The sequence below is a fragment of the Oncorhynchus masou genome, chromosome 10 (assembly GCF_036934945.1).
Source record: "Oncorhynchus masou masou isolate Uvic2021 chromosome 10, UVic_Omas_1.1, whole genome shotgun sequence".
Classification (NCBI taxonomy): Eukaryota; Metazoa; Chordata; class Actinopteri; order Salmoniformes; family Salmonidae; genus Oncorhynchus; species Oncorhynchus masou.
In genome coordinates this window covers 17,375,442-17,386,192 of record NC_088221.1, presented here as the reverse complement: position 1 = coordinate 17,386,192, position 10,751 = coordinate 17,375,442, and the positions used below count along the sequence as shown (strand labels likewise).

General features: G+C 46.8%; 1 protein-coding gene across 1 annotated transcript in view; it reads left to right on the top strand.

Moving 5' to 3' along the window:
- Positions 1-9,326, top strand: part of efnb2a (ephrin-B2a) — a 25,981-nt gene extending 16,655 nt beyond the window's left edge. Inside the window, exons 3-5 of the mRNA XM_064976046.1 lie at positions 2,397-2,489; positions 3,409-3,510; positions 5,030-9,326. Of these exons, the coding sequence (XP_064832118.1) occupies positions 2,397-2,489; positions 3,409-3,510; positions 5,030-5,436 (602 nt within the window). The 3' untranslated portion in view covers positions 5,437-9,326. The remainder of the gene's footprint in view (positions 1-2,396; positions 2,490-3,408; positions 3,511-5,029) is intronic.
- The last annotated feature ends 1,425 nt before the right edge of the window (positions 9,327-10,751 follow it).

The following is a 10,751-nucleotide window of genomic DNA, read 5'->3' as shown; positions in this document are numbered from 1 at the left end:
AAAGTGATTGAAGTTGAGGAATGTAAGAAATAACATTACAGAGCTGAAGAAAGTGGTGAGCAGTACAGAGCTGAAGAAAGTGGTGAGCAGTACAGAGCTGAAGAAAGTGGTGAGCAGTACAGAGCTGAAGAAAGTGCTGGGCAGTACAGAGCTGAAGAAAGTGGTGGGCAGTACAGAGCTGAAGAAAGTGCTGGGCAGTACAGAGCTGAAGAAAGTGGTGAGCAGTACAGAGCTGAAGAAAGTGGTGAGAAGTACAGAGCTGAAGAAAGTGGTGAGCAGTACAGAACTGAAGAAAGCGGTGGGCAGTACAGAGCTGAAGAAAGTGGTGAGCAGTACAGAGCTGAAGAAAGTGGTGGACAGTACAGAGCTGAAGAATGTGGTGGGCAGTACAGAGCTAAAGAAAGTGGTGGGCAGTACAGAGCTGAAGAAAGTGGTGGGCAGTACAGAGCTGAAGAAAGTGGTGGGCAGTACAGAGCTGAAGAAAGCGGTGGGCAGTACAGAGCTGAAGAAAGCGGTGAGCAGTACAGAGCTGAAGAAAGCGGTGAGCAGTACAGAGCTGAAGAAAGCGGTGAGCAGTACAGAGCTGAAGAAAGTGGTGGGCAGTACAGAGCTGAAGAAAGTGGTGGGCAGTACAGAGCTGAAGAAAGTGGTGGGCAGTACAGAGCTGAAGAAAGTGGTGAGCAGTACAGAGCTGAAGAAAGTGGTGGGCAGTACAGAGCTGAAGAATGTGCTGGGCAGTACAGAGCTGAAGAAAGCGGTGGGCAGTACAAAGCTGAATTTTTTTCCAACGCTGATTCCGAAGGGATAGCACAGAAGCACCTGCTTTTAAATTCCCTTCCGGTTGATGAAAAGGCTTTGGCGCGAGGAGGTGCGGGTGGGAGAGATGGGGACAGGGGGTGGGGGGGGGGGGGTGGTTGGTAGGAGGGAGGGAGGGAGGGAGGGAGCAGGCTGTGAGGCGCCTGTCTTCTTGCGGAGGGGAGTGGTGTAGTGAGAGAGAGAGAGAGAGAGAGAGAGAGAGAGAGAGGGAGATTAGACAGAGGGAGGAAGTTTAGAGAGAGAGGATCGGGAGGGGGGAACATTGAATGCGGGCCACTGCACGCTGGCAGGAGGCCAACCCGCTAAACCCTGGCTGCTCGTTAGCCTCTGTGTTACTGACCTGATAGATCACAAGCCCCCTCTCCCAAACCCCCCATGCCAGGTGCAGCGCTACCCGCTGCCTCTAGGGGCAGTAGAGGGACTGGGAGAGAAAAGGCCCAGGAAGTGAGGGACTGGGAGAGAATAGGCTGAAGCAGGGAGGCTTTGGGAGAGAATAGGCCCAGGCAGGGAGGTCCAGTGTGAAATCAGTATGGAGGTCCATGCCATGGCTATATCCACAGAGCAGCACTCACTGCTTATAGTGTAGCTAGTCACAGTCGACTGATTCTGCCCATGGGCGTGCAAGGCTACATCTGTATACAGCGTTTTAATGTTATTTCCTAATCTGCTTTTCTGTCTTTAAAAGTCCTCCCAGCATCTGTTTAGGGGCCCATTTTGTTCCTCTATCACATGTGGGAAGTCTTTCGCCTCCCCCATCTCCGCTCTCCGACATCTGCTCACCGCTGCTCGGCGCTCCCCAAAACACGGTGTTTAGTGCACCACTTCTGCGGCTCTTGCCGCTGTTTAAACAGCTTCTCAAACCCTTTAAGCTCTTTTATATTTAAGGGTTACTGAAATATTTAGCACCTCCATCCATTCCCGCGGTTGTTTTCACTGCCTTTTCATCTCGCCTTCAACGGGGGAAAAAAAAAATCCCACTTGACTTTCCTGCGATTGTTTATTTCCCTCTCTTTTATTAATCATTTATTTCCTCCTGTTTCTTTTTCTTCTTCTTTTCTATACCCTTCAGCAGGTTTCGGTTAGAGGGGAGTGTTTGAGAGTTGTATTTGCGGTCGTTGGTTCTTCTAATACCACTGGAGCATTCTCCAGAGTGTCATACGTGTTAATATCCTGTTAGCCACTGTAGAGTTTCCTGTGTCCCAGCACCTATTGTTCCTGTCCCGTTGTCTCCGTCTCCGTCTCTCTCTCTCTCTGTCTCCGTAACTGGCTGTTCCACTGGGCCAGTCAGCTCAGTTAGAGATATTACAAACACAATTACTCAAGCTAATTGACTTTGGAGGCGTGGGCTACGTGGAATATTCTGGCAGCAGTTTGTGGTGACTGGGGTGGCGAGGGGATGGATTGTGACTTTATTATAAAGAAATCACTCGCTCGTTAGGGGCTTTCAACGTTTCCCTGACGTCTTTCAAATGTGGCTGTACAGCCCAAGACAGACTTAATGTGTTATTTTGCTGTTTGCGATGATGTTAGCACAGTGGCTAATGCTAACCCCCCCCCCCCCCCCCATCTCTCTCTCTCAGCAACATCAAATGGCACAATGGAGGGCCTGGAGAACCAGGAAGGAGGGGTGTGCAAGATGAAGTCCATGAAGATAATCATGAAAGTGGGACAAAGTGAGTGTTACTCCTTCATTCAAACGACATTCGTAAGTGTATGTGAGAGCTGGTGGCGTATAGTTCTAAACAGATAACCATACACTCTGATAGAATGTGTGAAAATTGTATGAGGACTGTATTTGCATAACACACAGTTATCTTATCTGAGACATTGTGAGTTATTTCATTATTCAGCCCAATAGCCTCCATGACACTTACGACAGATAAAGAGAGAGAGAGAGGGGGGGGGGTGGGCCTCCAGGTTTAACCCTATCCTTACCCCCAAAACCTATGCTTAACCCTAGAAATAGCATTTGACCTTTTGGGGACGAGCAAAATGTCCCCAGTTGACCAAATGTCCCCAGTTGACATACACACGCACACACACATACACCACATCTGTCCTCTGTGGCGACACCCGCCGCCCAGCACCTGCCGGTAATTAATGACCATGATTATTCATAAATCAGTTGCCTCGCCACCCAATGGGGTAATTTCCTGAGGTTGCCATCCACAACAGCAGCAGCTCACTGAAAACTGCTGAAGGTCAGGGAATTAATCAGGAGTGCTGCGTTTCATTAAGAGCAGCGCTGCGTGCGCACACACACACAGACACAGACACAGACACGCACACACACACGCACACACACACACACACACACACACACACACACACACACACACACACACACACACACACACACACACACACACACAAAAAACACGCAAGCATGCTACACACACACTGCGCGAGACATATGCACAGCACACACACACACACACACACACACACACACACACACACACACACACACACACACACACACACACACACACACACACACACACACACACACACACACAGACACACACAGTGAAAGTGAGTCATCCATGTCCAATGTGTCTGATAGTTGTGTTCCTTATCTATGTCTTCCAGATCCCTCTGACCCCATCTCACCCAAAGACTACCCCACCAGATACCCTCCCAAGCACCCCGACAAGGAGTCATACAAACCAAACGAAGTGCTGGAGAAGAAAGGTAATCGTGCTGAGAAAGACTTATGAAAGGCATTCAGGTCTACCTTTCTAAGACAGTTTCGGTAAAAGCAGGTTGAGAGTGTGTGTGAGTGTGTGAGCATGTGTTTGAGTGTGTGAGTGTGTGAGTGTGTGAGTGTGGGTAAGCGTAGGAAGTATAGGTCAGCAATTTTTCTCCTGGTAATTGAAAGTTGCCTATAAAACCGATAGGCATCTCTGCTGGGCTCCCAAACTTACAGTATCTCCATCCCCGCCCCACTTCCTGTCTGCAAAGTGACATTTTCAGGAAAATGATCCAATCGCCATCCAACATATTACCGGCCTCGGAGCACAGACTCACGCTTGTTCTCCTCACACACACACACGCACACACCGACCGCTCTTATCTCTCCTATTAAATAGCAGTTAAAATCTGCAAAGAAAACCAGACCCGCAATTTCCCCAATGAACTTTATTTTGAGGGGGAAAAAAAATCAGTGGAGGAGTGAAAACAAGCTGACCTATATAAACGCTGCTGCGGTGGAGGCGTAGAGACGCTCGCTGCCCTGTTACCGAGGGCGCGGCTCCTTTAGCCCCACCTTTCTGTGTTCACACTCAAATCCCTCTGACAACCGGCGCACAAATCTGCCAGCGCGCCACTAAATCCGCGTTGGCACCCCAATCTGCAGACCTCAGCATCTTCTCCCCTCCCTTTTCACCTCATCCCTCCTCCCCGGCTCGGAACAGGAGCATATGGGCGTCAGTGGTTTGAGAAAAGTGTCTGAGGCAGCATAATCCCCTTGTAAAACAACGGAAGGGTACCTGCGTTGGGCCCACTGCCATCCACCATAGCTCCAGCACTAGCCCTCAGGGGATTGGAGGCAGACAGGGAGACACAGTAATCCTGCTTCCCAGGCCCCTATCCTAGGGGGGGAAGTGAACCGACCTGTCCTTGAGTCCTGGATGTATACAATAATCGTTGTTATTAATAGAGATGACACAGCTTGCTTGGGTTTTACAGTGAATGTGGCTGCATCGTATAATACTATCAACTTCCTTGTGGACTTAGTCGTAAGTAGAAAAGGAATGGCTCTACATTCATTTTGACCATGTTTTTCATTGACATGCTGCTGCATTGAAAACCCACTTCAGCCATTTTGTGCTATGTGGGACTGTGCTGTGCCGTAGCTCCAAGGCCGTAGTGACCACCAGCTGTGTTTGAATAGACCAGAGATCGAATGTGACCTTAAGGGGAGAGCTGTGTGAAAGGAGCCCTTACTCTCTGGTCATTGTGCTCCGTCCGCCTGCCTTTCACCTTCACTCTGACATAATGAAGATGGAGGGAGAGAGGGAGGGGGGAAGAGAGAGAGAGAGAGAATGGAAAGATAAAACTGGAAGGAGACCCCTAATCCTTCTACGACCCCACCCTCGCTTTCTCCATTCTCCCTCCCTCCATGCCACTCTCAATCTGTATGACCTGACACTCTGTTTTAGAAAGGATTTCACTCACTCTGTTTCTCCTTTCTCCCTTCTTCTCCTCTCAGGTCCGTCGTACAGGGAGGGCGAGGGCGACCAAGGGACGGGCGGGAAATCCTCAAGTGTCATTGGCTCCGAAGTGGCCCTGTTTGCCGGCATCGCCTCGGGCAGCGTTATCTTCATCATCATCATCATCATGCTGGTGGTGCTGCTGCTCAAGTACCGGCGGCGGCACCGCAAGCACTCGCCACAGCACGCCACCGCGCTGTCCCTCAGCACACTGGCCACGCCCAAACGGGGCGGCAGCGGCAACAACAACGGCTCGGAGCCCAGTGACATCATCATCCCGCTCAGGACTGCAGACAGCGTCTTCTGCCCGCACTACGAGAAAGTCAGCGGGGACTACGGTCACCCGGTGTACATTGTTCAGGAGATGCCCCCCCAGAGCCCTGCCAACATCTACTACAAGGTCTGAGCTCAGCTCCACCCCCCTTCCCCCCAGGCACCGCCCCCCCCCCAGAACGCTCTATCTCTCCTTCCTTCCCCACATCTCTGTTGTTTTTCTTGTTGGACTTTACTATTCCTGTTATTATTCTTTGTTGTTGGGATTCATTGGAGAACTTACAGAGTAAAGCTGCTGCTGCTCTCTGGGGCTTTTTGGGGATCCCTCCTCTCTGCTCCTCTCCTCTAACAGTAAGCTCTCTGTTTCTTTGCGCACTACGACTGACGCTGGGGGATCCGAGCGCGTGTGTTTGTGTGTGGACGGATGGACGGACGGAGAGACAGAAAGACGCACCCACGCATTTGTTTTGAAATAGGATGGACAGATGGAGAGAAAAAGAGGAGAAGGGGGAGGAGTCGATATCCTACCCTGGTATTCTCCCTGAGAGAGACTATTGCTGGGGAAGAGACAAAGGAGGGAGAACGAGAGGGATGGCAGAGAGATTAGAAGAGGAAAAGGAAGGAAGGGCCCGACCATGAACTCATGTCAGTAATGTCAGTCAGTCCCTCTCCTCATTGGCCAGAGACACTTTATGGATTAAATGACGGAAGAGGGAGAAAAATACAAGGGGGATTTGGAAATATCCACTCTGGGACTTTCCTGACTGACACACACCCACTTACCCTACCACCCACCCACCCACTCACCCACTCTCACTCATTGTGAACTGTTCAGGTCCTCGTACTAGTTACAGCCCACTTTTCCCTCATTGTCCGAAGACACCTTTTACTTTCTAGCGTCAAGATTCATTAAAGTTGTTACTTGAAAAAAAAAAGTTTGTAAAAGAACATGATTCCTTTTCGTAGTGTCATATTGTTGGTTCATTTCTGTTTTTCATTGCTGGTATTGTTGAACTTGCAGATATATATATTTTTTGTGATGTGGTATTGTCGCAGCTCATGTCGTGATGGTGTATGTGGTGTATGCGCACACACACACACACACACACACACACACACACACACACACACACACACACACACACACACACACACACACACACACACACACACACACACACACACACACACACACACACACACACACACACACACACACACACACACACACACACACACACACACACACACACACACCCTGCAACCCAGGACTGGGAGAGCAGAGAGCAGGACTTAAAGAGGGAGAAGAAGATGAGGGGTTTTATGTGGGCTCCACCCCGCCAGGGTATAGGGTGCCCATTATACCCCCTCTGTGGGGTCAGGGCTAGCCAGGTGGCTTCTGGGAAGGGTGTGGGAGCTAAGCGAACAATAGAGCAGCACTTTTAACCCCCCTGATATCCCTCCACCCAGGCAGTCAGTCACAGAGAGTGGCAGTGGTAGTGTGAGTGAGTGAGTGAGAGAGAGAGAGAGAGAGAGAGAGAGAGAGAGAGAGAGAGAGTCAGAGAAAGTGAGAGAGAGAGACTGTATCCCTTCAGTAAAGGGATCACAGTAGCAAGGGCTGGCTTGAATTTTCCACAGATAGGACTTTACAACACGAAGAGGTGTTAATTAAACTGGAAGTACAGGCAATCAGATATCCCAACCTGCTTACTGCTGCAGTTTCCGAGACATTGAAGAAAGGTAAAGATAAGAGAGTCCCAGGTCTAGTTGAGTTAACCCAGCCGCTGGCTAAAACAGCTCTAGGTACTGTATTGTCTGCTCCCAGGGGCAGCAAGGGCCCCGGAGGCCCCCAAATGGCCCAAACAGGTGGACTGGTGCTCTCATTCTCAACTTTTAAAAAGCACAGGGACATCAAAGCGCATTGTCACTGTTTTTCAAGCATCATCTTTAGCATTTCCTTATTGTGAGTTTTTGATTATTATCATTTTTTTGTAACAAAATAGGTGTACATTTTAAAGGAGGACATTTGAAAACACAAAAATGGAAGGCAAAAAAACATCTGAAAAAAGAGCAGAATCTATTTATGATAGACACAGAGCACAGGTGTTGTCAGAAAGGCGGTAATGAGAAGTTAACGTTAATATATTATGGTATAAAAGTGCACATTATGCAAGCTAGGGTTTTGATGACTTGATATCTATTTCACCCATAATGTCCCACCTTTTCATCAACTCCCACCCAAATGGCTGCCTTTTTTCCAGATATTCAGGGCTAGGGCCTGGGAAGGGGACAGTAAGGGCAGCCTGGACGCATGTCACGATGGGGAGAGGAGGTTGTTGGACCCAAAATAGCATAACCGGGTGCACGAGGCTGACCAGCAGTATATCCCACACTCCACTGTAGCATCTCCCAAAGGACCATGGGAAGATTCCCACGATTACCCTGTGCCCCCTTCCCCCTCACTACCACGTGGTAGTGTTTTCTCTGTGTGTGAGTGAGTGTGTGTGTGTACCTCTTCTTGAGCAAGTCCAGTGAGACAGCTATTTGCCTGTTTATTCACATACGTGAAAACACTGACTAAAGAAAACGAGAACTAGATTGTGACTTAGACCACACCCCAAACATGTATCTGCTCACGACCAACATTCTCATTAGTTCATTAAGAACATCAAATTTCACCGAAAAAGCCAAGCCTTGTATGATACAAGGTTTGTGCCTCTAAGAGGCTACAAAATCTGCAATATGCAATTTTTCTTTATTTTTTTAAGAATTGAGAGAAACCTACACCTATGGAAAGTGTTCTTAAACCACTGAGAGATGTAACAACAAACTAAACAAAACAAAACTATCAAAGTACGTCACACGAGCCTGCTGTTAGGTTTTCATTTGTAGTATTATTTTAAGCGTTTTTTTTGTTTGTTTGTTTGTTTTTTACTGTGTGCCGTAGTTCCAAGGTAAACTGTGAAAAAAGAAACATTTTCAAAATGAAATGCACCTGGACAGTTATTTAAGAAATAGCGAAAAACACTAGGAATCACAAACAAATTGCTGTTTAGTTGCTGTCTGTCTGCGGCAGAATATGACAATCTTATTAGTTTCTTTGAATCTGATGTCCTTATCCTAGCTAACGTACAACTGATATCCTCCTAACATTACTAGGGTAGATTTTCTGTCTTGTTATATGGATGAAATATCGCGGCAATGTTGAGAGAATGTTGGTAACCTGGCTAGGAAAAGTACTTCAGGCTACTGTAAAATGCCTTGCTCGTATTGGTCAGCCCTTGGTCACCTGACTCAGTAATTTTGCACCGTTCTTCTGTAGGTAAGAAACTGTAAATACATTAATGTTTGTATTGTATATGGATCCTGGGTTGTTACGATAGCCTTATTCACCTTTTTAGGAAAGTAAATGAAAAAATAAATGAAAAAACAGAATACACTTCAGTAAAACAGAGCATACTACTTTTTTTGGTAAATAGCTTGTGTAAATATTGACAAGAACCCAATAAAACATTTTTTTTTTATAAACTCTTAAAGTAAGATGTTTTGTATAAAATTTCAATTTTTTGCTATGTATTTTAGCTAGCGCTCGTTGGAAAGCCCCGTGTCCTCCCACTCCCTCCCCTTTTGCACTGTTTCCATGGAAATTTGGTTTTAAAAAAAATTTGAGAAAAAGTTGCCAAACCGACTGCTGCATATTCGTGCCATAAGTGTGTACCATAAATATTTATTGAATTCGTTTTTTTTTCTTCTGTTTTTTGATTTGATTTCTGTCCAGTTTTTAAGTAACACAGTATTATGATTGCGTTGTTCATTTGTCTCCCTGGTTTCTTTAGTCTGTTTTGATAGGTTTCCAGGTGGCTGTATCTGTAGCCCCCTCCCCTTGCAGTTTGAGATGACCAGACCGTTGAAATGGTTAAACATTTAAAAAACGAAAGAAATGAAAGTGAGGAAAAATGACACACATTCCACCAGTCTGTTACGAACTGAAAATGTTTTTCAATAAAATGTTTTTCCTATGGACATGACGTCTGTCTGTATTTATGTCTGAAATAGATGGAGTTTATGAACATGTGGATCTCTACAGGACATCACACTATGCAAGACTTGTGGTTACAATATGGTCTGTCAATGTTAATATAAGCATTGAGACAATTACATATTCGTGTGTAGTTGCTAGGAAAAAAGTAATGTGTTTCTCTATGATGTGTGTCTGCAAATTTATTTTCATTGTCTGAGTATGTTTATGTCCAGGCCAATATTTCTACATACTGTTAGAATGCAGCAGTATCCCTGTACATGTCAGTAGACGCACACACACACACACACACACACACACACACACACACACACACACACACACACACACACACACACACACACACACACACACACACACACACACACACACACACACACACACACACACACACACACACACACACACACACACACACACAGTTGTATAGGTGTGGTCCTCTGCTCTGCTCCCTGTACAGGGTGGTCCATTGTGTGTTAGCTAGGGGTGATGATGTCAAAGCGGGGCTGTGATTAAGGGGGCCTCTCGGCTCCCAGCGGGGGACACTGGCTCTCTGGAATAGGCCCAACAGCTCAACAGCCTAGTGCAGACTAGACCAGCCACTGCCCTGCCTGGGCCAAATCTAAACTAGGGGCTGGAGTATTCCAAACCCAGCCACTGTCCTCCATCTAGCTACATATGTCACCATTGCTACTGCCTAGGACCCGAACACCAAATAGATTCCTGTGTCGAGGTCAAAATCTCCATAAATCAGCAATTGGTCAAGGTTAATAACAGCACATCCTGGATTACTGTGCTGTGTGCAACATATCACAATCCATTCACTAGTCTAGGCCTATATAACTGTGCAATATCCATGCTCTCTGGCAAACTCTTACTTTACAGTATATCTTCAAATGTTCTTCTGCTTGTGTGGGGTTTCCCTTAAACTGTAACAGAGGAGGATTACTGTTGGAGGGTGAGGGGGGGGGACGACGACGACGACGAACAAAGCGAGAAAACAAATCAAGCCTCCAATCGTCCCTCGTCCCTCTGTCACGGTGGTCTGTCATCATCTTCTCTGCGCGTAATGCTCTGATTGCCAAAAGTTAAGATGTTTTTCATTTAAAGTTTCCTTTACATCTCTTCTCTTTCAAGCCGGGGACCACAGAGGGCTGAGGAGGGGCGACGAGGCATTGCGATGCTTCAATATGGTTTTAACTCAAGGAAGGTTTCTGGTTCATCATAGGGGAAGAGGCTGAAGCTCTGTGTGCATCTGTAATTTATACATTTTATTTGTCACATATGTCTAATACAGTTGTAGACCTGACCGTGAAACGCTTACTTCCAAACCCTTAACCGACAATGCAGTTCAAGAAAGAGATAGGAAAATGTTTACTATATATATATATATATTTTTTTTAATTAAC